At 35.7% G+C, this 27368-nt stretch overlaps 1 protein-coding gene across 4 annotated transcripts in view; it reads left to right on the top strand.

The window, feature by feature from the left end:
* ATAD2B (ATPase family AAA domain containing 2B) overlaps window positions 1–27368 on the top strand; it is a 194784-nt gene that overhangs the window by 43405 nt on the left and 124011 nt on the right. For all 4 annotated transcript variants that reach the window (XR_002824315.1, XM_004377559.2, XM_004377558.2 and 1 more), the window contains exons 3-8: window positions 1075–1124; window positions 1493–1646; window positions 3606–3708; window positions 5315–5423; window positions 8204–8320; window positions 11163–11238. Coding sequence is in view for 3 of the 4 variants with exons in the window: in XM_004377559.2 (XP_004377616.1) it covers window positions 1075–1124; window positions 1493–1646; window positions 3606–3708; window positions 5315–5423; window positions 8204–8320; window positions 11163–11238 (609 nt within the window). In the remaining variant the exon portion in view is untranslated. The remainder of the gene's footprint in view (window positions 1–1074; window positions 1125–1492; window positions 1647–3605; window positions 3709–5314; window positions 5424–8203; window positions 8321–11162; window positions 11239–27368) is intronic.

The following is a 27368-nucleotide window of genomic DNA, read 5'->3' as shown; positions in this document are numbered from 1 at the left end:
TTGGGTAGAATTGTCATTTTCACAATGTTGAGTCTACCTATCCATGAGCATGGTACGTTTTTCCATTTATGTAGACCCCTTTGGGTTTCTTGCAGTAGTGGGGCTAGAGTTTTTTGTTGTTATTTTTGACAGGCTGAAGAAGCATGATAGTTTAAGTTTCTGTTTATACCCCTTAGTCATCCTGGGGCATTGTGATATATATTTGTAATTCAACATGAAGAGTGAAGGAGTAACCAAAAATGTTAGAACAGTTTAGTTAAAAATTTGTGTAAACCACATAGAACAGAAGTTAATTGTATATATCTACTACTTTCTGTCTTTCTGTTTGGGTTTCATTTTTTTGGTTATCTTTGAAAATAATAATTGTTGGCTACTTCAGAAATATCTTTGTAAGTTTATGTTGACAGCTCTTTTATTACATAGCAAGTTTTTGTTTTTGAACATTCTGATTATACTGAAGAGTACTATGACTTTTTTTCTTAAGTTTTTATGTTTTGATGACTGTTACAGTATCTTCCTAGTGACTTACATTTATCTTCCTCCGTCAGAAAGGGAGAATTATGAAATGACTGTTTTGAGAAATCTGTTAGATTTTTGTTGATTAGTGTAGAATGTGTAATAAAATATTTTGATGAAATCATTGAATTATATTGGTGTTCACATGCTTTTTTCCTTTTACAACTTATTGGTTAAGTAACTTTATTATTGTTTGAATTTTATTTTGTCAACCAGAACCAATAGTCTGTGACCATCGTTAATTCGGACATCAGTTAATTTTATGGTACATGTTAAATTTAAGCCTTTTCATTGGAATTTTAATTTATAGAGTCAAAGACAGAGTTAAATTCAGTTTATAATCTGTTACTAAAACTTTTCTTGAAGTAATAAAATGACTCTTAACTGGCTAGTATGTCTTACCAATCTTAGAGTTTAAAAAAAAGGTTTATCTTTACTCTTGAAAAGGTAATGTTAAATTACTAACATTTTAACAAAGTGATCTCAGCAATATTACATTTCTTGCTTTTTTAAAATGAATGTTGATGTGTTTGCATATTAAATATAATTGTGTTCTAGGTTAACTTCTCAGCCTGGTGCTACATTACCAAACGGACATAGTAGCTTATGTGAGTATTCTGTTATGAATTGGTTAGTATTGAAATTAGTATAATGGTGTTAGAGTAAGCATTAAAGTGGGGAAAAATAGAGTAATTTTACAGTATGCTTAGCACACAGTTGGAGATGACTGAATTTCAGTTTTAATAAAAACATACATAATTATTAAACTTTACAATACCAGTCACAACTGAAATAATTTAAATTATTGTAACAGATTGTAAAACAGTTATAGAAATTTTAGATTATTGAATATTAAATGTAGATTTAAGTGGTTATATTCAACTTTTTTAGTCTTTTAAAAGTAATTTATTGATTTTTTTTCCTTTTTTTTTTTGGTACTCTGTACTTTGAAATGGATGTATCTCTCTTCTTATAGCCCTTCGAAGCCACCCTCTTCGCGGGGAAAAGAAGGGTGATGGAGATCTTTCTTGTATAAATGGTGACATGGAAGTCAGAAAAAGTTGTCGTTCCAGGAAAAACAGATTTGAAAGCGTGAACCAGAGTTTGTTATTTGATCAACTAGTAAATAGGTATGAATGTTTATTCAGTAAGCAATCTCATTTAATTGAGTTTTGAAAACCAGTTTTATATATATGTCTGTATACACGCACGCACATACATATAGTTATAATTTTATGTGTGTGTGTATAAATACATACATGCATGCACATACACACACAGTTGTTATGTGCTGTTCAGTCAATTCTGACTCGTAGTGACCCTATAGAACAGAGTAGAGCTGCCCTATAGGATTTCCAAGACTGTAATTTTTATGGCAGCAGGAGCGGCTGGTGGGTTTGAACCGCTGACCTTTTGCTTAACAGCGAAGTGCTTAACCACTCTGCAACCAAGGATTACATATACATGTGTGTGTGTGTGTGTGTGTGTGTGTGTGTGTGTGTGTGTATGCCTAACCCTTTTTTATTGCGGTAAATATATATGTAATAAAATATTTGATATTTCAGTAATCTTCACATGTACAGTTTAATGACATTAATTATGTTTATCATGTTGTTCAGCCAGCACCTTAATCCATTCCCAAATTATGCCATCACCTTTAACAGAACCATTGAGTTCTCCTTTCCCACTCCTGCCCACCCGCCTCAGTAGAGTTATATTTTTCAAAATAACTGAAGCGCTGATATAGCAATAGATACAGTTCTTTTAAAACTTAATTTGAGTTAACAATGGTTAGCAATGTTTGTCAGTTTTTAGTCAGTTTACTAGATTTTGATACAATTTGTATAATAGCTAAATTTTCATCACTTTTAAGCCCTTGTGCATAATTACATAATATAAAAAGTAATTTTATTTTGTCCTCGCTGCTAAGTTCTTTGATGTTTGCTCATTAAACATTTGTGTTTTTGACAATTTTCAAACAACATGAAGTTCAAGTATTGATATGTAGTAAGTAGTAGTTTGTTTAGTCAAGATTTTGAATTGATGGTATTTTGAGAGTGGATATGTGGGATTGAGTCATTTAGCTTAGTGAGTAGCAAACTGCTCAGTATCTTCATCCATTGAAACTTTATTTTTCTCAAATAATTCATCATCCTACTTAATCCTTACAACACCCTGGAGAGGTAGGTCAGTGTAATCCCTATTTGACAGGAGAGGAAATTATACACGATAGTGGTCATGTCAGATTTGGGGATTAGTTACTATTTGTTAATACTTAGATCAGTGTCTAGGCACATAGTAAATTCTATATAAATGTTAAAAAGATAAATAAAATTTGCTGAGATACTAGTATATGTTTTATGGATGTGAGTATTCTACTCTATTTTCTGAAAATATCTGTTCAGCTAACCTTATATTGGCTTTAAATGTTTTACAAATCCTGTTATTCTGTACAGTTAACACCGTCTTTCAATTAGAAGACTGAATTAGTTATTTTTTTTGTCAGTGCAGTGAATCTGGTAGTCAATTATTTGTAGTGTCATTATGGATTTATTTATTTGAAGCCTTATAAGCAAAAATCTTAAATTTCATCCCTGTTGCCATCGAGTTGATTCTGACTCATAGCAACCCTATAGGACAGAGTGGAACTGCCCCATACGGTTTCCAGGGAGTGCCTGGTGGATTCAAACTGCCAACCTTTTGGTTAACAGCGTAGCTGTTAATCACTGTGCTGCCAGGGTTTCATATATTTCGTAGGTTCTATTTTAATTAATAAATTCAGGTAGAAGATGTTGAAAGTTGTTACCAAGTAAAGCTGTTCCAAAAAATTTTTGTTTCTTTTTTGCAAATCAAGTGCTCAGGCTGTTGATAGCATTTTTGTCCTATTCAGTTTTCTGGTTCTGTATTTTAAATCAGGCATTGTCTTCTGATTGATGCTGGTTATAACAGAGATATTTAATTTGGGATGTTATGTACAGTTACACATCAGAGATGATTTAATTATGCTGTGATGAAGAACTCTTTTACATGTATAATGCACTGCATGATCCCATCATTGTTTAAACCCTACTTTTCTTATATGATTGTAGTACTGCTGAAGCTGTACTACAGGAAATGGACAACATTAACATCAGACGGAATCGTCGATCAGGAGAAGTTGAGCGACTTCGAATGTGGACAGATACAGAATTCGTGAGTGTGTCCTTTGCAAGTATTTTTTTATTTAGATTGAGGAATTCAAAAGGAAAGTGAACAGCAGTTGGATTTTATAGGATTAACATACTTGTTTCTTCCTCTTCTTTTTCAGTTTCATTTGGGATTTTATTACTTTGTTTCTTCTTTTATTCATACCTCACTTGCCACAACCTGCCCCTGAAGACTACACTTTTACAGATGAGTGATCTTAAAGTCCAGCTCTGATTTTGTCACTTACCTGATTTGAACTTTCAATGGTTTTTTTATTGGGTACCTAATTAATTAAAAATACCTTGACTTTCATAATCTGGCTTCAACTTTATCTTGTCATACACCATTGCCCAAGTGTAGCAAATCCTTCTTGCCCATACCTTTTCCTCTTATTAATACTTTGGTTAGCGACTGATGTAATTCATCATTTGTTTCAAGGTTCATTTGAAACCTTGTAACAAGAGAAGTGTCAGCTCTTTGAGTTTTAGAATATTTTGTGTCTTTTTTTTTTTTAAATTGTGCTTTAGGTGAAAGTTTATAGCTCAAGTTGATTTCTCATACAAAAATTTATACACATATTGTTATGTGAAACTAGTTGCAATCCGTATAATGTGACAGCACACTCCCCCTTTCCACCACGGGTTTCCTGTGTCCAGCCAGTCAGCTCCTGTCCTATCCTGCCTTCTTATCTTTCCTCCGGACAGGAGCCACCCATCTGGTCTCATGTATCTGCTTGGACTAAGAAGCACACTCTTAATGAGTAGTATTTTATGTTTTATAGTCCAGTCTAATCTTTGTCTGAAGAGCAGGCTTCGTGAATGGTTTTAATTCTGGGTTAACAGGGTTTGGGGGCCGTGGCTTCGGGGGTTCCTTCAGTCTCAGTCAGACCATTAATCTGGTCTTTTTACATGAATTTGAGTTCTGTTCCACACTTTCTCCTGCTCCATCAGAGACTCTCTGTTGTGTTCCCTGTCATGTGTCTTTTTTTATGTTATTTAATTTGTTTTACTTTTTGTTATAGTTACCTGTGACTTGTTTTACTGCTGCCTACTAGGATGTGATTTGCTTGAGGGAGAGGGAGAGTATGTCCCTGGCATTGTATGTTTTAAAGTTTTCAATATTTTTTAAAATTTATTTTCTTTTGTCCCTTAAATTTATTGAGTTCAGTTAGCTCCTTTTTCATGAATCTGTGCCTTGCAAATAGATGCTCAGTAAGTTTTATTGAGTGTGGGTGTAACCCATTGAGTTCAGTATATTTGTTGTTGTTAGGTACTGTCGGGTCACTTGTAGCGACCGTATGCACAGCAGAATGAAACATTGCCCAGTCCTGTGCCATCCTCACAATTGTTATGCTTGAGCCCATTGTTGCAGCCACTGTGTCAGTCCATCCTGTTGAGGGTCTTCCTCTTTTTTGCTGACCCTCTGCTTAACCAAGCATGATGTCCTTCTCCAGGCACTGATCCCGCCTCGTAACATGTCCAAAATATGTGAGACGTAGTCTTGCCATCCTTGCTTCTAAGGAGCATTCTGGTTGTACTTCTTCTAAGACAGTATATTTGTCACAGGGAATAAATGCTGTGTTAAGTATTTGACAGATTTCTGTCTTTAAAAGGAAAATATGGATATGTATTCAAGAGTGAAGAGGCGAAGAAAGTCACTAAGAAGAAATACCTATGGTATACAAAATCATCATGAAGTTTCTACTGAGGGTGAAGAAGAAGGTTGGTAAAGCACCTTATGAAATAAATATTGGGAAGTTCAGGTGGGAGGGAAGAAAAATATTACAAGTAGTATGTACATAATATTGCTGGGTGGGTGATTTTTAGCTTTTGAGGTCTATAATATATAACTTGAAATTATATTGAGCAGGGGTTCTGAGTTTTTATTTCTTTCAGTTGGAAAAATGCTTTTAACTATACATTATACATTGTTATTTAATGTATCTTATTACTAGTCATTGGTAATACAGTCATGCATCACTAAACATCCATGATATGTTCTATGAAATAGGACATTATGTGATTTCAACGTTGTGCGAACACTGTCTTACAGGCAGTTCCCGGGTTATGAAAATCCAACTTACAGATAGCTTATACTTAAGAACAGACTGCCATAAAGCCTATTTATATTAAATATTTGAGTTAAATATAGTAGTTTGTAATAACGAACACGCTACTTTGTGATGCTCATGAAAACATGGCATGGTTTGGCAGTGTTTCTTAAGTGCTTTATATGCATAGAAAGGTAAAATATATGCTGTGTACTAAAACAAACATTTGACTGACACTTAATAAGAACCATATGTACCTGTTCTGACTTACCTACAAATACGACTTAAAGACAGACTTGGGACAGATCTTGTTCATAACCCAGGGACTGCTTGTATATACTTAGCAAAGCTATATGGGATACCATAGTGTATCTGTATTGACTAAATAGCCAAGATACTGTACGCATACAGTACTGTATTTCAGCTGATGTATTTGGCAAGGTAATATATACATGAGATACACGCGTTGCATCGGTAAGCTGCTGTGTTTTCTACGTCTGCGTATGTCCACTATGTCCCATTCTCCGATTGGGATTTCTGAACTCTGTTATAACCTTATGGGACCATGGATGTATATGCCATTGGACATTGTCCAAACGGACTTTATGTAGCGCATGACTGTACTTAAGTGACCTAATCTGGTGTGACATTTGCCATGGGCAAATTTGCTTGTTAGGTGAGGTTTCTTTTATGCTTAGGTATCTTATAACTGGAAGGTTGTTTTGCTGTCCATAGCCTCTGAGTCTCGGATTATTTGAATACCAAATTTATTTATGGACTCGGGAGTGAATGGTGAAGTTTAGAGAAAGGGGGACCTCTAAAACTAGTGGAGGAGTAAGGGTTGTGCTGTTTTCTTTTGAGGCCTGTCTGGGTTCTCAACCTAAGAAACCAGATTGAATTTGTAGGGCTATAACTGGGAACATTAGAGGAGCACAGTGGCCCTGAGAATTATAAACTGGTGACCAGTACATGTAGAGGATTTAATTCTGTAGCTGTTCGTCTTTTTTATTGAAATGGATTTTCAAAATATTTGGTATATTGTTAATTCAGGGTATGTTACTAGGAAATTTTACTAGTTGCCACTATTTGTGTAGTTTAGATGGAGAAGAATGGGTTTATTTCTCAAATTCTGTAATATGTAATTAGCAAATTTCGAAAAATCGATAATTTCTAATGCAGATATTTTATTGAGCAAATATTATTGTTGTTACAGCTAGAACCTCTGTATTGTTTCCTTTGGAGAAATTCAGTATAGGTGAGACAGCTTTATAATGTGATCTTTGCCTTTTCATTAACCGAACACCTTTGTAGAGTTTCCAAAGTAGATACTCCATGTTCAGAATTTCTTCCCATGATAAATAGTGTGCTATTGTGCAAGCTTTTTTCATAATTTTTGAAGGTTTAAGAAACTTATGTTGAGGCAAATAATCTAAAGTATTATTTAGGTAAATAATATTGTATTGGCTGATTTTCTCTACAACATAATGATAAAATTTTTTTCAAAACTTAGAATAGGGTTTCAGATGTCATGAGTAAAATGTGAAATCCTTTGCTTATATTTTTAGTTTCCTACTTCACTCAACATCACTGGCAGTTTTAAAATTTTTTCTTATGCCTTAATATGATGACTGTGTTACTTCAATAATTCTTGTGACTAAAACGATACTCATAAAATATATAGCATTTGGAAATCATATGCCTATGCATTTTCATCAAACTATTTAATTGTAACCTGCAAGTAGATATCAGATCATAGCTATAGCCAAACTACTTTTTAAAAAGTAACTTTAAAAAAATGAATCATAATGTACATAAATCTTAAGTGTACAGCCAAGTAAATTATGAAGTGATCACTTATGTCAAGAAATGTACTATTATCAATACCCTAGAAGTCTATTTCATATGCCCTTATAATTCCTACCTACCTTTTCCTGCCCAAATATAATTAATCCATATTTAACTGTTGTTAACAAGCCTAACAGACCATTATATTCCCACCAAAAATTGCTCTTGCTGTAACATTAGTAATTAGTTTGTAAGCATATTTTTTTGAACTACCAGTGGACATTTGACTAGTAACCTTATTCAGTGATTAATTGGGCATTGATTGAGGTTTGCTGTAGTCTGGAAAGTTTTGAATCATCGTTTGTTATTGCTTTTCATGACCAAAGAAATTGAAAGTCCTAAGTATATCAGGAGATCAAATATGACCACACTGGTTTATTTAACAAAGAACTGTGCTGATAATTGGTAGGAAAGACATTTTCTTTTACAGCTATTTAGGTTGGTTTTTAATTATATTGATTTATGCTGTACCATAAAATATTGACACTTTTAAATGTCATCTGTGTAGAAAGAGTAAAAGATAAAATGTAAATATTCAGTTATAGAGTGAACCAGTACTTGTGGATGAAGACAATGCCTTTTTTCCTTTTGTGTGTGGGAAACTAGAATCTCAAGAGGAGGATGGAGATATAGAAGTTGAAGAGGCAGAAGGAGAAGAAAATGATAGACCGTATAATTTGAGACAGAGAAAAACAGTGGATCGATATCAAGCACCTCCAATAGGTAGGAAACTCTAAATAACTTCTTTCCTTCCTGTAGTCGAGTAGCTTATTCTTCTCCACTCCTTTTAAAAAATTAACATTGCTTAATTTAGAAGAATGAAGCCTCGTGGATTCTTTATATATTTTCCTGCATATACTTCTTACACACTCAACTGAAAGAAGGTTAAAATACAGAGTACTAACATTGAATCATACAGCATGTACATTTTATTTATAGACCCTTAAATTTGATAATAAATATTGCTTATACTTTTGTATTACTTTATAATTTATTGAGCACTTTCATTTACAGTAGTTTTGTAGGGCAGAATAACCTAACCTAGTAACCTAACCAAAGTCGTAAAAGTAGTGGTACAGAGCTGCAGCTTGGTTAATAACCTAGGTTTTTAATTTATTGTTTAAGAAGGAAAAAGTGTATCTTAGTGTTGCTAAATCTAATGACAAAGCATCAATTCCACATGTACTGTTTTGTTGACCTTTTTCCAGCTCTTGGGAAATTAATCCCTTCCAATTAAAAAAAAATGGAGATGTAATTCACATACCACAAAATTCACCATTTTAAAATGTACAATTCAGTCGTTGTTCTGTATATTCACAAGGTTTTACCATCATCACCGCTATCTAATTCCAGAAACATTTCCATCATTCCTATTTCCTCTTCCCCCCAGTCCTTGACAGCCACTAATTTAATTTCTGTCTCTATAGATTGATCTATTCTCTACATTTCACATAAATGGAATTATACAATATGTGAACTTTTATGGCTGGCTTCTTTCACTTAGCATAATGCTTTCAAGGAAGAACTTAGGTCTTTTGACTTAAAATCTTATGTTCTAAAACAATGATTGACTCTCAGATATAAGGGTACATCAGTGTTATCTCACCACAGGCTTTGCTGCACAAGTACACAGGTATCTCTTTACTGCAGGTGGGTTGCCCTGTCACAGCTAGTCCTGTTACTAATGGAGGAGGTGTGTTAGGGCAGAAAAAAGCTTATGAACCATTGTTTTTGATTTTTAATAAAAGTTTTTTTGAGGTATATTTGCAGTATAGTTCATTGTGCATATTTAAAGTCTGCAGTTTGATACATTTCTATCCATGTAACCATCACCACAGTCACAATAATGAAACGTTTGCCAACCCCCAAAATTTCCTCCTGTTCTTTGTAATCTATCTCCGCCATTTCTTGTCCCCCTTCTCCCAATCGAAGGCAGCCACTGATCTGCTTTCTGTCACTGTAGATTAGTTTGCATTTTCTCAAAATTTATATAAATGGAATTATACAGTATGTACTCTTCATCTGACTTCTTTCACTCAACATAATTATTTTAAGACTCATTCATGTTATTGAATGTAACAACAGTGTGTTCCTTTTTATTGCTGAGGAGCATATTTCATTGTATGAATATACCACAATTTGTTTATCCATTCATGTGTTGATAGACATGTGGATTATTTCTGATTTTTGTCTGTTAAAAATAAAGATGTTATGAACATTATAAGTCTTTGTGTGGACATATGTTCTTATTTTTCTTGGGTAAATAGTAGTAGAATGGTTGGATTTTATGATTAGATGTATGTTTAATTTTCTAAGAAATTGCCATCTTTTCCAAAGTGGTTGTACCATTTACATTTTCTCTAAGAGTGTTATGAGAGATCCAGTTGAGCCATATCCATGCCAACCCTTGGTATGACTAATCTTTTAAATTTAATTTTAATAGGTGTGCGATGATATTTATTGTAGTTTTAATGTGCATTTTCCTAATGACCAATGATACTGAAAATCTTTTCATGTGCTTACTTACCAGCGGTATATCTTTGGTGAAGTGTCTGTTCAAATCTTTTGCCTATTTATTAAATTGAGTTGTTTGTTTACTTACTTTCGAGTTTTGAGATTTCCTCATTGGTTTGTTATCTAGTGCTGCTGTAACAGAAATACCACAAGTGGATGGCTTTAACAAGCAGAAATTTATTCTCTTACAGCCTAGGAGACTAGAAGTCAAATTCAGGGCCCCAGCTCCAGGGGAAGGCTTTCTGTCTCTGTCAGTTCTGGGGGAAGGTCCTTGTCATTAATCTTCCCCTGGTCTAGGAGCTTCTCAGGGTGGGGACCCTGGGTCTAAAGGACACGCTTCGCTCCCGGTGCTTCTTCCTTGGCGGCATGAGGGCCCACTCCTCTCTGCTTCATTATCTCTTCTGCATCTTCAAAGAGATTGACTCAACATACAACCTAATTCTATAGATTGAGTCCTGCCTCACTGACATAGCTGCCTGTAATCCTGCCTCGTTAACATTATAGAGGTTAGGGTTTACAACACATAGGATAATTACATCAGATCACAAAATGGTGGGCAACCACACAGTACTGGGAACCATGGCCTGGCCAAGCTGATGCACATTTTTGGGGGACACAATTCAACCCATTACACTTATATATTCTGAATATCAATCCTTTATCAGATATGTAATTTGCAACTATTTTCTCCCTGTCTGTGGCTTGTCTTTTTATTTTTTTAACAGTCTTTCAAAAAACAGAAGTTTAAAATTTTACTGAACTCCAATTTACACTCTTTTTTTACAGATTATACTTTTGGTGTCATATCTGAGAAATCTTTATCTAAGCCGTTGTCAGAAAGATTTAATTTAATATCTTTTCAAATGCTTAATTGCAACTTACAGTACTACCACAAAGTTTTTATTTTGTTGTGCTTTTTCACACAGCATTTGAAACTTGTAGACATGATACTTCTAGGTTCTGTTCAAAAATTTAACAGAAGTCGTTTCTTCTCCTTTAATATATTATCAATTATTCCTTATTTCTCTTATCCTTTTTTTTTTGTTTTTAGTACCAGCTCATCAAAAAAAGAGGGAAAACACACTGTTTGATATTCACAGATCTCCAGCGAGAAGAAGCCATATCAGGTAAATTTTGTTTTTGAGAGGAAAAAAGGTATATGCTTTCAGTTATAAATAATGTTTAATATAGTGCTTTATAATTAGAATATACATATTGATGCTATTAATGCTAATGAGGGAATAATAGCATCTCTCTGTCTCTGTTTCATTCATTAATAGTTATTATGTGTAAGGATAGATACAAAACCCCCACTTTCCACACTAACTTAGTGGAATAATCAAATTCCACTTTTCACTTCTCTACCACTTCTGTTCTGACATGCAGCTGTACTTGCAGACCTTCTTCCTCTGACCTTAACCATTAGGAGCTAGGTCAGATCTCACAAGAAAAAGGGCACAGTCCTCCAGACTGCCAAGTCTGCCCAAGAGCTCAGACTCCAGCCATATGCATGGATGTCCCCACAACACCCTCACTTTTAACCTTCTGTTTACAGATTCGGGTTTTTCCACTACCCCTTCAGGATGCCAGCTGGAGCCCCCTGGGCTCCCTCACTTCTCACTTGATGGGTACAAATTTGGATTCCCTCTACCTCCTAAGGATATCAGCTCAGGGGTTCCCAACCCCTCTCATTTCTGACCTGCTGGCTCCCACTACTCCTTTGTGTTTTCTTCATTAATAGATATTCACTAGAACAACTTACAAAACTCATGGAAAGTGCTATACTTAAGATTCCAGTTTTATTACAGCAAAAAGGATACAAATGAAGAAGTCCATAGGGCAGTGACTGACAGAGTTCCCAACATAGGGCTTCCATGTCCCAAAAAGGGATGTGCTACCCTCCCATGTGCATTGATGTCTTTCACCAATCAGGAAGCCCATGGAGCTTCAGTGTCCAGAGTTTTTATTGAGGATTTTGCCATGTCATCATGAGACAGTCATTATGAGGTGGTATCATAAGGTGGGTCCCTCTGGTCTGGCCAGTACCTAACCAAGAGTCAGCCTCATCACCATAACCTGTTAGGTTTGATGTGGTCTTGCTCTCTCATCAAAGACAGGTTACTGGGTCCAAGTTTTTAGAGATTATCTCTTAGAAACCAAGGACAAAGGCCAAATTCTTTGGGTAAAGTTAATGTAAACCACACATTATCCTACATGTGATATCATCTTCCTGTTTCACTGTTTGCTGGAGTATTTATTGATTAATAATTACATTCCCCTAAAGCTACACAACTTTCCAGTCTCTTAGTAGAATTGAATCTAAGCAACCCACAATATTAGAATATTTCCATGACCTCAAAAAACTATCAACTCCTACACTACCCCCGCCCCCCCCCCCGAGGAAAGTACTAATTTATTTTCAGTCTCTGTAGATTTACCTATTCTGTACATGTCATATAAATGGGATCATATAACATGGGATTTTCTGTTACTGCCTCTTTAGCATAATGTTTTAGGTTCAACTATGTGGTAGTGTGTATCACTGCTTCATTCCTTTTTATGTCTGAGTAATATCTAATTGATATATACCACATTTTGTTTATCCATGGATTAGTTGATGGACATTTGGGTTGGTTCCAACTTTTGGCTATTATGAATAATGCTGCTGTGACCATTTGTAAGTTTTGGTGTGGACATGTGTTTTCATTCTCTTGGGTATATATCTAGCATTGGTTAACTCTGTTCAACTGTTTGGGGAACTGCCATATTCCCAAAGTGGTGGCATCATTTTACATTTTCACCAGTAGTGTACGAGTGTTCCAGTTTCTTCACATCCTTGTCAGCACTTGTTATTATCTGACTTTTTGATTCCATCCATCTTAGTGAGTGTAAAGTGGTATCTTACCATGCTTTTGATTTGTATTCTGTGATGACTAATGATGTTGAACATCTTACGTGCTTTTTTTGTGCTTTGTATATCTTTTTTAAAGAAATGTCTATTCAGATCCTTAGCCCATTTTAAAAAAAAATTTATTTTGTTGTTGAGAATATACACAGCAAAACATACACTAGTTCAGTAGTTTCTACATGTGCCATTTAGTGATGCTGATTATATTCTTTGAGTTTTACAACCATTCTCACCCTCCTTTTCTGAGTTGTTCCTCCCCCATTAACATAAATTCACTGCCCCCTAAGGTTCCTGTCTAATCTTTCAAGTTGCTGTTGTCAGTTTGATCCCATATAGATAGTTCTTAAAAGAGCATAATGCTCAAGGCAGACATTTTTTACCAGTTAAGCTAAATTATTGCTTGGTTTTAAGGAGACTTCAGGGGATTTTTTTTTTTTTTTTTTAAAACCAGTTCGGCTTTTTACAGATGTACAACTTACTGACAGCAATTACAATAATTGGCTGTGCAGCCCTCCCTCCTGCCCCTGGTAACCACTAATAAACTTTGCTCTCTGTACGTTTGCCTTTTCTTGTCTTTTTATGTAAGTGAGGTAATACAATATTTGCCCTTTTGTGATTGGTTTATTCCACTCAACATTAGTGTCTTTAAGCTCCATCCACACTGCAGCATGTATCAAGACTTCATTTTTCCTACTGACTAGTATTCCATTGTATGTACGTACCACATTTTGTTTATCCATTCATCTGTTGATGGACGTTTAGGTTGTTTCCACCATTTGGCTGTTGTGAATAGTGCTGCAGTGAACATTAGTGTACAAGTCTCTTTTTGAGTCTCTGCTTTCAGGTCTTTTGGGTATATTCCTAGCAGTGGAATTGCTGGAGCATATGGTGGTTCTGTTGTTAGTTTTTTGAGGAACTGCCAGACTGTTTTCCACAATGGCTATACCATTTTGCGTTCCCACCAGTAATGTAGAAGGATTCCGCTTTCCCCACATCCTCTCCAGCATTTGTTATTTTGTTTTGTGTGTGTATGTCTGTGTGTGTGTGTTTTAGCCATTCTAATGGGAGTGAAATTGTATCTCATTGTGGTTTTGACTTGGCATCTCTCCAATGGCTAATGACGCTGAGCATCTTTCCGTGTGGTGGGTGGCCATTTCAATATCCTCTTTGGTGAAATGTCTGTTAAGTCCTTTGCCCATTTTATGATTGGGTTATTTGTCTTTTTGTTGTTAAGCTGTCAAAGTTTTATATCTATTTTGGTTATTAGATTCTTGTTGGATATTCTCCAAGTCAGTAGCTTGTCCTTTCACTTTTTTTGGTAAATTCTTTTGATGAACAAAAGTTTTTAATTTTTATGAGGTCCTGTTTATTTATTTTGTCTTTTGCTATTTGTGCTTTTGTTATTATATTAGATAATTCATTGTTGAAAGCTAAGCCTAACATCGTTGCCTGTGTTTATTCTTCTAAGAATTTTATGGTTTTAGTTTGCACATTTAGATTCTTAATCTGTTATGAATTTGTTTTTATGTATGGTGTGAGGCAAGGATCCTGTTTTGTTTTTCTGCATGTGGAAATCCAATTTTCCCCACACCATTTATTGAAGAGACTCTTCCTTCCCCATCGAATGGGCTTAACACTCTTGTCAAAAAATCAGTTGACCATAGACGTGTGGGTTTATTTCTGGACTCTCAGTTCTATTCCACTGGTCTATGTACTTATTGTTATACCAGTACCAGGCTGTTTTGATTACTGTAGCTGTGTGGTATGTTTTAAAATGAGGAAGTATGAGTCTTCCTACTTTGTTCTTCTCTTTCAACATTGCTTTAGCTGTTTGGGGCCTCCTGCCACTCCATATAAAGTTGAGAATTGGGGTTCCCATTTCTCTAAAGAAGGCTGTTTAAAATTTTGATCAGGATTGTGTTGAATCTGTAGATCACTTGGGGTGGTATTGACATCTTAACAATATTAAGTCTTCCAATCCATGAACATGGGATATCTTTCCATTTACTTAAGTCTTCTTTAATCTCTTTCAGCAGTGTTTTATAGTTTTCATTGTATAAGTCCTTCACGTCCCTAGTTAGATTTATTGTCAGGGGATGTTTTTGGTTTAAGGTTTAGAGATTATCTCAGGGCAGTGATTTCCAGGGTTCATCTAACCTTTATGGCTCCAGGAAGTCTAGAGTCCATGAGAATTTGAAATTCTTTTCTGCATTTTTCTGCTTTTAATCAAAGATTCTATGTTCAGTGATAGTAGCCATCCTTAGCCAGTTTTTTAATTGAGTTATTTCTCATTTTATTATTAAGTTGTAAGAGTTTTTTTTTTTTAATACATTTATTTTAGAAACAAGTCTTTTATCAGGTATATGATTTTGAAATATTTTCTCCGATTCTGTGGGTTGTGTTTTCATTTTTTTAATAGTGTCTTTTGAAGCATAGATGTTTTAGTTTTTATGAAGTCCAATTTATTTTTCTTTTGTTGCTTGTGCTTTTGGTGTCACATGTAACAATCCAATTCCAATGCTGAGATTATGAAGATACACTGTTACACTTTCTTCTAAGAGTTTTATATTTTGAGCTTTTTTATTGAAGCCTTTAATCCATTTTAATTAATTCTTCTACATTGTCTGAAGTAAGGATCCAACTTCATTTTTTTGCATATGGATTCCAGTTGTCCCAATACCATTTGTTGAGAAAGGCTCTTCTTTCCTCATTGAATTAATTGTCCTGGCATTCTTGTCAAAACTCAGTTGACCATAGACGCATGAGTTTATTTCTCTATTCCATTGATCTATATGTCTATCCTTATGCTAGTACAGGCAGTCCCTGGGTTATGAACAAAGTCTGTTCCTGAGTCTGTTTTTTAAGTCAGATTTGTAGGGAAGCCTAAACAGGTGCATATGGTTCTTACTTAGCCTTGGTTTACTGCAAGAAAAAGGCCTGAAGCCTTTTCAGTACTTTAAAAGCTGCACGTGCAGCAAGTGAAGGTGATTGTGATGAAGAATTTGTTGGGAGTAGGAGTTGGTTTAGTCATTTCAAAGTGAGGGCAGATTTACATAACATTGAAGGGCATGGTGAAGTTGTCTGTAAATCAGACCTCCTTAACCTGAGAACTTACTGTACCACATTGTCTTGATTACCGTTGCTTTGTAGTAAGGTTTAAAATCGGAAAGCTTGAGCCCTCCTAATTTGTTCTTGTTTTTTCAAGATTGTCTGGGCTATTCTGGGTTTCTTACAATTCAATACGAAGTTTAGAATCAGCTTGTCAGTTTTTACAAAGAAGTCAGCTGGGATTATGATGGGGATGGCATTGTATATGTAGATCAGTTTTGATGCTTTTATAGGTGGAATTGTTTTCTTAATTTTCTTTTCGAATTGTTTGTTGCTGATACAACTGATTTCTGTATTTTGATATTGTATCCTGCAACTGTGCTTATCTTGCTTATTAGTTATAATAGTTTTTTAGTAAATTCCTTAGGATATGCCATGTGGAAGATTATGTTATCTGTAAACAGACATACATTTACTTCCTTCTTTCTAATTTGGACCCCTTTTATTTCTTCTTGCTAATTGCCATGGCTAGAACCACTAGTACAATATTGAATATAAGTGATGAGAGCAGATATCCTTGTCTTGTTCCTGATCTTAGGTGGAAAGCATCCAGACTTTCACCATTAAGTATGGTGTCAACAACAACAACAACAAAAAGTTGCTGTCAAGTCGATTCTGACTCATAGTGACCCTATAGGACAGAGAAGAACTGCCTCATGGGGTTTCCAAAGAGCAGTTTGTGGATTTGAACTGCCAGCCTTCTGGTTAGCAGCTGCGCTCTTAACCACTGCACCACCTGAGTTCCAGGCATGTGAGCTGTGGGTTTTTCATAGATTGCCTTTATCAGGTTGAGGAAGTTCCCTTTTATTCCTAGTCTGTTGAGCATTTTTATTGTGACAGGGTATTGGGTTTTGTCAAATGCTTTTTCTGCATCTGTTGTTGTTCGTGTGATTTTGCTTTTTTAGTTCTATTGATACGATATAATAATTGATATTTGGATATTAAACTACCTTTGCATTCCTGGGATAAGTCACACTTGATCATGATGTCTAATTCTTTTTGTATGTTGCTGGATTTGACTTGCTGGTATTTTGTTGAGGATTTTTGTGTCTGTATTCATAAGACTTATTGGTCTGTAGTTTTTTTTCTTATGGTGTATTTGTTTGGCTTTGGCATCTGGTAATGTGGGCCTCATAGAATGAGTTGGATAGTGTTTCTTTCTATTTTTGGGAAGGATTTGTGAAGAATTGGTATTAATCATTTAAATTTTTGATAGAATTCAGCTGTGAAACCATCTGATCCTGGACTTTTCTTTGTGGGTAGCTTTTTGGTTACTAATTCAAACTCTTCACTTGTTATAAGTGTATTTAGATTGCCGATTTCTTCTTGAGTCAGTTTTGCTAGTTTGTGTCTTTCTAGGAATTTACCCATTTCATCTATTTTATATAATATATTAGAAAACAACTGTTTATAGTATTCTTTGTGTTTCCTAGAGCTGCCACAAAAATAACACAAAGTAGGTGGCTTTAAACAACAGAAATTTATTGTCTCACAGTTCTGATAGCTAGTAGTCTGAATTCAGGATGTTGGCAGGGCCATGTTCTCTCTTAAAGCTGTACGGGAAGATCCTTTCTTTTCTCTCTCAGCTTCTGGTAGCTCCAGGAGTTTCTTGGCTCACCACTGCAGCATAACTCTGTTATCACATGGCCATTTTATCTCTGTCTGTGTCTCTTTCTCACCATAGGACCTTATGTTAATTAACCAATGACATCTTCAAAGACCTTATTCCAAACAAGGTCACATTCACAGGTAACAGAGATTAGGCCTTCAACATAAACTTTCTGGGGACACAGTTCAATCCATAACATCTTCATAATCCTTTTCGTATCTGTAAGGGTGGTAGTATTGTACCTTGTTTCATTTCTGATGCTAGTAATTTGAAAATGCCTTCTCTCTTTTTTTCTTGGTCAATCTACTGAAAGATTTGTCAATTTTGTTGATCTTTTCAAAGAACCAGCCCTTGTTTACATTAATTTTCTCTATTCTCAATTTCATTAGTTTCTGCTATGTTTTTGTTGGGTGCTGTTGAGTCGGTTCTGACTCATAGTGACCCCATGCATAACAGAATGAAACACTGCCCTGTCCTGCACCATCCTCACAGTCATTGCTATGTTTGGGCCTATTGTTGCAGCCACTGTGTCAGTCTATCTCTTGAGGGTCTTCCTCTTTTTCACTGACCCTCTACTCTACCAGGCATCATGTCTTTCTTCAGGGACTGGTCCCCCTTGATAACATGTCCAGAGTATGTGAAATGAAGTTTTGCTATCCTTGCTTCTAAGGAGCATTGTAGCTGTATCTCTTCCAAGACAGATTTGTTCATTCTTCTGGCATTCCATGGTATGTTCAGCACCATAATTCAAAGGCATCAGTTCTTCTTCGGTCTTCCTTATTCATTGTCCAGCTTTTGCATGCATATGAGGCAGTTGAAAGTATCATGTCTTGGGTCAAGTGCACCTTAGTCCTCAAAGTGACGTCTTTGCTTTTTACACTTTAAAGAGGTCTTTTGCAGCAGATTTGCCAAATGCAGTACGTCATTTGATTTCCTGCTGCTGCTTCCATGGACGTTGATTGTGGATCCAAGTGAAATGAAATCCCTGACATGGTCAATCTTTTCTCCCTTTATTGTGATGTTGCTTGTTGGTCCAGTTGTGAGGATTTTTGTTTTCTTTCTGTTAAGGTGTAATCCATACTGAAGGCTGTAGTCTTTGATCTTCATCAGTAAATACTTCAGGTTCCCTTCACTACAGCAAGCAACGTTGTGTCATCTGCATATTGCAGGTTGTTAATGCGTCTTCCTCTAATCCTGATGCCCTGTTCTTCTTCATACAGTCCACCTTCTCAGATTATTTGCTCAGCATATAGATTGAATAAGTATGATGAAAGGATACAACCCTGACGCACACCTTTCCTGACTTTAAACCACGTAGTATCCCCTTGTTCTATTTGAATGACTGCCTTTTGTTCTATATACAGGTTCCTTATGGGCACAATTAAGTTTTTGGAATTCCTTTTCTTCGCAGTGTTGTCCATGATTTGTTACGATCCACATAGTCGAATGCCTTTGCGTAGTTAATATACTGAAATCTGTATTATTTCTTTCTTTCTGTTTCCCTTATGTTTAGTTTGCTCTTTTTCTAGTGTTTTAATTGGAAGTTTGACTTTTTGATTTGAGATCTTTTTTTCTTTCTTAATATAGGTATTTACAGGTATAACTTTCCTTCTCATCACAGCTTTAGATATATTCCATATGTTTTGAAACGTTTCTTCATTTTCATTCATCTGAAAAGTATTTTCTAATTTCCCTTTGGTTATTGGTATGTTGTTTAATTCCACCTGTTTGTGAGTTTCCCAAATTTCTTGTTTATTAATTTCTAACTTCATTCCTTTTAGTTGGAGAACTCCTTTGTATTATTTCTATTCTTTTCAATTTTTTGAGGCTTATTTTGTGTCCTAGCATATGGTGTGCCTTGGAGAATGTTCCATATGTACTTGAGAAGAATGTATATTTTGCTCTTGTTCGGTGGAATGTTCTGTCAGTGTTTGTAAGGTCAGGATTATAGTGTTGTTCTTGTCTTTTATTTCCTTATTGACCCTCTAGTTGTTAAGAGTGGGGTATTGAAGTCTCCAATTATTGTTGTTGAATTGTCTGTTTCTCCCTTCATTTCTGTCAGATTTTATTTAATGTATTTTTGTTCTTTCTTTGTTATTAGGTGCATATGTGTTTATAATTGTTATATCTTCTTCATGAAGTCACCCTTTTACCATTATTAAATGTCCCTTTTTATCTCCAGAAACATTTTTTCCTTTTATATAATATTTTCTCTGTAATTTGTATAGCCATTTTAGCTTTTTTGTGGTTGCTGTTTTCATGATATATATTCCTGTTGTACTTTCAGTCTATTTGTATTTTTGAATCTGAATTGTCACCTGCAGAGATCCTATATAGTTGGATCTTTTTTTTTTGATACAGTCTGACAGTCTCTGCCTTTTGATTGAGATTGCTTAATCCATTCACATTTAATGTTATTATTGATACAGTTGGTTTTACACGTGCCACTTAACTTTTTGTTTTTATATGTCTGATGTCTTTTTTGTTCCTCTACTTGCTCCTTTACTGTTTTCCTTTGCATTGAGTAATTTCCAGTGTAGCATTTTAATTTCTTCACTCCTTTTTTTTTTTTTTTTTTTTAGTTTTTTCTTATTGGTTGCTCTGGGGTTTACCAAAAAAATCTTAACTTATCAGAATCAGCTCCAGAGATTATAAAGAATTAATCTTGTCTTGAAAATAATGTTGGGCTAATGAGATGTCAGAGTTATAAAGAAATAATTATTGTGTGATGGAAGTGCAAGTATGGATGGGAAAATAAAGTGTGAAAGAATAACGTAAAAAATCAGAAATAAAGGTTGTCAGGAAAGAATTAGAGAAATATTTAGAAATGGAGACTAAAGTAGAAAAAACATAAGCATGAATAAACATAATTGATAATGACTTAAGACAAATAGATGGTGAAAATATTAAAAATCAGAATGAATAGAAGAAAGATGAAGAGGGTTTGAGAGAAAATGAAAAATATAGAAAATAGGCAAAGAAAACCTAACATTTTGTATAATAGGAATTCTCCAAAAGAAAAAAATGCAGTGGAACAGAATGTACTTAAATCTAAAAATCAAGAAAACTTTCCTAAGTTAGAGATGATATAAAACTACATCTTTAAAGGGCACATTGAATACCTGAGAGAATTGATCTAGAATGACCGAGACACATTGTAGTAAAGTTACTGCACTTTGAAGGAAAAAAAAATTTTTTAAAAATATCTAGGCAAAAATAACAAGTCAAAGGAAAGAAAATCAGATTGCTGTCAAGCTTTTCACCAATGTTTTTTTGTTCTTTTTTTTTTAATTGTACTTCAGATGAGGGCTTACAGAACAAATAGTTTCTCATGAAACAGTAGTACACATATTGTTTTATGACATTGGTTAACAACCCCACAACATATCAACCCTCTCCCTTCTCGACCTTTTTTTTTTTTTTTGGTGAAAATACACATAGCCAAAGATACACCATTTCAAAAATTTCTACATGCACAGTTCAGTGACATCAACTACGCTCTTCTGATTGTGCTGCTATTCTCACTTAAGATGAAGGCTTACAGAACAAAATAGTTTCTCATTTAACAGTTAGTACACATGTTGCCCTATGACAATGGTTAACAACCTCACAACACATCAACACTATCCTTATTCAACCTTGGGTTCCCTATCACCAGCTTCCCTGTCCCCTTCTGCCTTCTGGCCCTTGTCCCTGGACTGCTGTACCTCATTAGTCCTATTTGGTTTTATGGGGCTGTCCACTCCCCGGCTGAATGGTGAACCTCGGAGATGACTTCACCACTGAGCTAAAAGGGTGTCTGGGGGCCATACTCTCGGGGTTTCTCCAGTCTCCTTTAGGCCAGTAAATCTGGTCTTTTTTTTGTGAGTTAGCATTTTGTTCTCCATCCTTCTCCAGCTGTGTCCAGAACCCTCTGTTGTGATCCTGGACACCAATCTTTTTGACAGAAGATAATAAAATAATATATTTAAGATACTCAAGGAAAAAAAATTAGCTAAGAATTATATATCCAACCATTCTGATCTTCATATGTAAGGGTAATAGATAAACTATTACCAAGATGTAGTAAATCATGGAATATTGTTCCCATGAGTGCTTCTTAAGGAATCTACTAGAGGATGAGCTTCATCCAACTAAAATGACAGAAGGGGCATCAGTATTAGATCTATTAACTTAACTCTGCATAGCTTGCTGTTACCAAGAATGCTTGTCTCACTTCATATTCTTCCACACCACAGACACATATGCATTTTTTTCCTCCAAAAGGAGTATAGCAGGAATAGCAAATTGCTGAAGAAATGCCTCAGTCTTAGGTTAATGAAGGTAGGGAAAAAGATAAAGTACTTGAAAGGATGGCATTGACTCAGAGATAAATTTCTAGCATTTCCTGCCATATAACTTGGATCTCAGATGACCAGCTTAGGATATTTAACATCTGTTCCCCACCAAGGCCAGGTGGGAAAGCACAGATTTTGTGGTTTGTATTTCAGTCTCAAAGGTCTGACCTGGAAGTGTCTGTATATTTATTGGTGATATCCACATGTACACAGTAAATCTGTAGTCATTTTCCAAACCACTGGAACTTTTATGATTAGGCATGATCTGTGACTTTTTGGTCAATACTTTTTTAGTTGTGTGGCTCTGCCTTAGAGAAATAAAAGTTTAAAAGAGTGTACTCAAGAATCAAACTTTGTACATTCCTAGTCCAGCTCTTATTGCTTAGTGGTCATATGAACTTGGATAAACTATATATCCTCTTTGTGCTTCAGCTTTGTTCCATATAAAATGGGGGTGAAAATTAGAACCTGCCTCATGGGTTGGTTTTGAAATATAAATGTGAAAATGATGTCAAGCACTCAGCAGAGTATCTGGAACATATGAGTGCTCAGTAAATATTAACTTTTACTAACACATGCACACACGATAAGTAAGGATATTTTCCTGATAGGGAGAATAATAGACTTCTTCATTCACTCCTAAATGCAGGATGCTGAGCACTGTGATGAAAATCCAGACAATCATACAAGCTAGAATCATTCTAAATTAATTTACTTCCAACTCAAAATAGCCCACAAGGATATTCCACAACCTGTGCATCTCCACTCCAATTCCTACTACTCTCAACACCAAACACAAATTTTTTACCAAACTCTCCTTAATTCTTAACCCACCTACTGCACCTTCTCCTGACTAACACTAATTTATTGTGGGAAGAGGATGAATACCAAAATTCCAAAGAATGAGTAGATAATTGTCGCAGCAAGCTTTCTGAAGACTTGGAAGGGATTAAAAACTGATGCATAAATTAGTATTAGTCAGGAGAAGGAGCAGTAGGTGGGTTAAGAATTAAGGAGAGTTTGGTGAAAATTTGTGTTTGGTGTTGAGAGTAGTAGGAATTGGAGTGGAGTAGAGTACTTGCGTACGGCCTACTGTGCGGATCAAAAACACCCCCCTTAGAGAAAATCCTCTCTCCCATTTACCTCCCTGCTCCCTGCTCTGCACTGGGTCCTGGACCAGCTTCAGCAATAGCTGAGTACCCTGGGCCGGAAGTAGGATCCGTCACACACCCGGAGCCATTCTTCCTGCCTTGGAAAGTGAACAAATTAACAAACGGGAAAAAATAAACTGTTGGCTCCCCTAAACCAGGAACCCAGGGTTGAATCATGTAAGCTAGAATCAGGCATAAAGGATCCACAGACTTTGAGTGCCTTTCCCCCTGCAGAGACTTGTGTGGGCCCATTTCAACAGCATAGGACCTCATTACTGCAGTACAACAGGGTATATACCGGAAGTCTAACTTCAACTGTTTCAACTGTGAAGTGGCAGGTTCTTGACATTTGATACTGCTCTGCCCATTAAGCAGTGTCTTCATCTACCCACATCAGAGCCCTGAGGACTGGTGGCTCCACCCATGCCACCTAGCCACCTAGCCACCTGTGATAGGGACCAATGAATAAGAGTCGCCCCCCAGTCCCTAGAGCCAACAGCATTAGGTGCTCATAGTCCGGCTGCAAAACCCAGCCACCTACATGCTCTAGGGAACAGGGACATGCCTTCCTCCTGTACACTTGGGGACGGCCGTCAGCCCCCTGCCTTGCTCAGAGTGTGTCCCCCTGCTGCAGCCAGATGCCTGTGCCTGCACCAATCACCCATGCCTGTCTAGGACTGTAAGTGAGAGCCTACACCACACACTTGATGGCTATCTACCTGGGCACCTGCGCTGACTCCATACAGGAGGAGTGGACGGACTCCTGAGCTCACATACCTAGTAACAGAACTAACCACCTGGTGACAGGACATTAGAGCTTCAAAGTTGCCAATAATCAAACTAGCTCATCTCAGCAGCCTATTTGGGCATATCAAAACAAAAGAAGAAGCTAGGACACAGTAAGCAAACATAAAATAAATATAATAACTAAAAGATGGCTCAGAGACAATAGTCAGTATCAAATCACATAAAGAGGCTATCCATGATGACTTCAGCAAGCTCCAAAATAAAGAATCTAGGAATTTTCCAGAGGAAGAAAATTACTTGGAATTATCAGAGGCAGAATACAGAAGATTAATATACAGAACTCTACAAGAAATTAGGAAGGAAATTAAGCAAAATGCCAAACACCCAATAGAGGAAATTAAAAAGATTGGAGAAGAGCGTAATGACAGATTTAATGGGTTGCAGAATCCATAGAGAGATAGCAATCAGAAACCCAGAAGATTAACAATAAAATTTCAGAATTAGACAACTCAATAGAAAGTCATAGGAACAGAACTGAGGCAATGGAAGTCAGAAGTAGTGAGAGTGAAGATAAAGCACTTGACACCAACTTATTTCAGGAAAAATCAGAAAAGGATTTAAAAAAATGAAGAAACTCTAAGAATTATGTGGGACTCTCTCAAGAGGAATAACCTACGAGTGACTGGAGTACTAGAACGGGGGGAGATAACAAAATACAGAGAGAATTGTTGAAGATTTGTTGGCAGAAAACTTCCCTGGTATCGTGAAAGATGACAAGATATCTATCCAAAATGCTCATCGAACCCCACATAAGGTAGATCCCAAAAGAAAGTCACCAAGACATAATCAAACTTGCCAAAACCAGAGATAAAGAATTTTAAGAGTGTCTAGGGATAAATGAAAAGTCATCTACAAAAGAGAGTCAATAAGAATAAGCTCGGACTACATAGCAGAAACCACGCAAGCAAGAAGGCAATGGGATGACATATAAGAGCCTTGAAGGAAAAAACTGCCAGCCAGGAAATATATGTCCAGCAAAAGTGTTTCTCAAATATGATAGTGAAATTAGGGCATTTCCAGATAAACAGAAGTTTAGGGAATTTATGAAAACCAAACCAAAATTACAAGAAATACTAAAAGGAGTCCTCTGGTGAGAAAATCAGTAACATCAGATAACAACCTAAGACTAGAACACAGGACAGAGCAACGAGATACCAGCCCAGACAGGGAAGTCACAAAAGTAAATCAAAGCTAAAACACTGAAAATAGGGAAACAGAGACGTTAATATGTAAAAGATGACAACATTAAAACAAAACAGAGGGACTTAAAAAATGTAGACATAGATTTTTGATATGGAAAGGAATTCAAGGTGATATAAAGAAATAGAAGACTGGTATAAACTTAGAAAAATAGGGATAAATATTAAGGTAACCACAAAGGAAACTAACAGTCCTACAAGTCAAAATAAAAAAACTAGAAAAATATGAAGTCTCAGCAAACAGAAAATCAGCAATGAAAAAGATGAAAGGAATATAAATAAAGAAAAATGACTCAGCACAGAAAATTAAGTGGAACAGAGAAACTGTGAACAGCACATACAAAAAGACATCAAAATGACAGCACTAAACTCATACCTAACCATAGATACGGTGAATGTAAATGGACTAAATGCACCAATAAAGAGACAGAGAGTCGCAGATTGGATTAAAAAACAAGATCCATCTGTATGCTGCTTATAAGAGACACATCTTAGACTCAAAGACACAAACAAACTAAAACTCAAAGGATGGCAAAAAATATATCAAGTAGACAACACTCAAAAAAGAGCAGGAGTGGCAATATTAACCTCTGACAAAATGGACTTTAAAGTAAAATACACCACAAAGGATAAGGAAGGACACTATATAATGATTAAAGGGTCAATACACCAGGAGGAGAGAACTATAATAAATATTTATGCACCGAATGACAGGACTCTGAAATACATAAAGCGAACTCTAACAGCACCAAAAAGAGAGATAGACAACTCCACAATGGTAGTAGGACACTTCAACACACCACTTTCGGAGAAGGACAGAACATCCAGAAAGAAGTTCAGCAAAGACACAAAAGAGCTAAATGGAACAACCAACCAATTTGATCTCATAGATGTGTACTGAACACTCCACCCAACAGTAGCCAAGTATACTTTCTTTTCCAATGCACAGGGAACAGTCTCCAGAATAGACCACATATTAGGCCATAAAGCAAGCCTTAACAAAATCCAAAGTATCAAAATATTACAAAGCATCTTTTCTGACCATAAAGTCATAAAAGTAGAAATCAACAACAGAAAAAGCAAGGAAAAAAAATCAAACACATGGAAACTGAACAACACTTTGCTTAAAAACTACTGGGTTATAGAAGAAATTAAGGATGGAATAAAGAAATTCATAGAATCAAACGAGAATGAAAACGTGTCCTACGAGAACTTTGGGACACAGCAGAAGCAATGCTAAGAGGTCAGTTTATAGCAGTAAATGCAAATATCCGAAGAGAAGAAAGGACCATAATCAAAACATTAACCCTACAACTGGAACAAGTAAAAAGAGAGCAGGAAAAGAAGCCCTCAGTTGCCAGAAGAAAGGAAATAATAAGAAGTAGAGCAGAATTAAATGAAATAGAGAATAGGAAAACAACTGAAAGAGTTAACAAGACCAAAATCTGGTTCTTTGAGAAGATCAACAAAATTGATGAACCATTGGCCAAACTGATAAAAGAAAAACAGGAGAGGAAGCAGATAACCCATGTAAGAAATGAGATGGGTGCTATCACAACAGACACAGCTGAAATTAAAAGAATCATAACAGAATACTATAAAAAATTATACTCTAACAAATTTGAAAATTTAGAGGAAATGGACAAATTTCTAGAAACTCACTACCTACCTACCTACGCTAACACAAACAGAGGAAGAACAACGAAATAAACCCATAACAAAAGAAGAGATTGAAAAGGTGATTAAAAAACTGTCAACAAAAAAAAGCCCTGGCCCAGATGGCTTCACTGGAGAATTCTACCAAACTTCCAGAGAAGAGTTAACACCACTACTACTAAAGGTACTTCAGAGCATAGAAATTGATGGAATACTCCCAAACTCGTTCTGTGAAGACAGCATAACCCTGATACCAAAACCAGGGAAAGACACCACAAAAAAAGAAAACTACAGACCAATATCCCTCATGAACATTGATGCAAAAATCCTCAACAAAATTCTAGCCAATAGAATTCAACAACATATCAAAATAATAATTCACCATGATCAAGTGGGATTTATAGCAGGTATGCAGTAATGGTTCAACATTAGAAAAACGATCAATGTAATCCATCACATATATAAAACAAAAGACGAGAACC

The sequence above is a fragment of the Trichechus manatus genome, unplaced genomic scaffold, assembly GCF_000243295.1.
Source record: "Trichechus manatus latirostris isolate Lorelei unplaced genomic scaffold, TriManLat1.0 scaffold00052, whole genome shotgun sequence".
Taxonomy (NCBI): Eukaryota; Metazoa; Chordata; class Mammalia; order Sirenia; family Trichechidae; genus Trichechus; species Trichechus manatus.
This window is presented reverse-complemented; position numbering and strand designations above follow the sequence as displayed.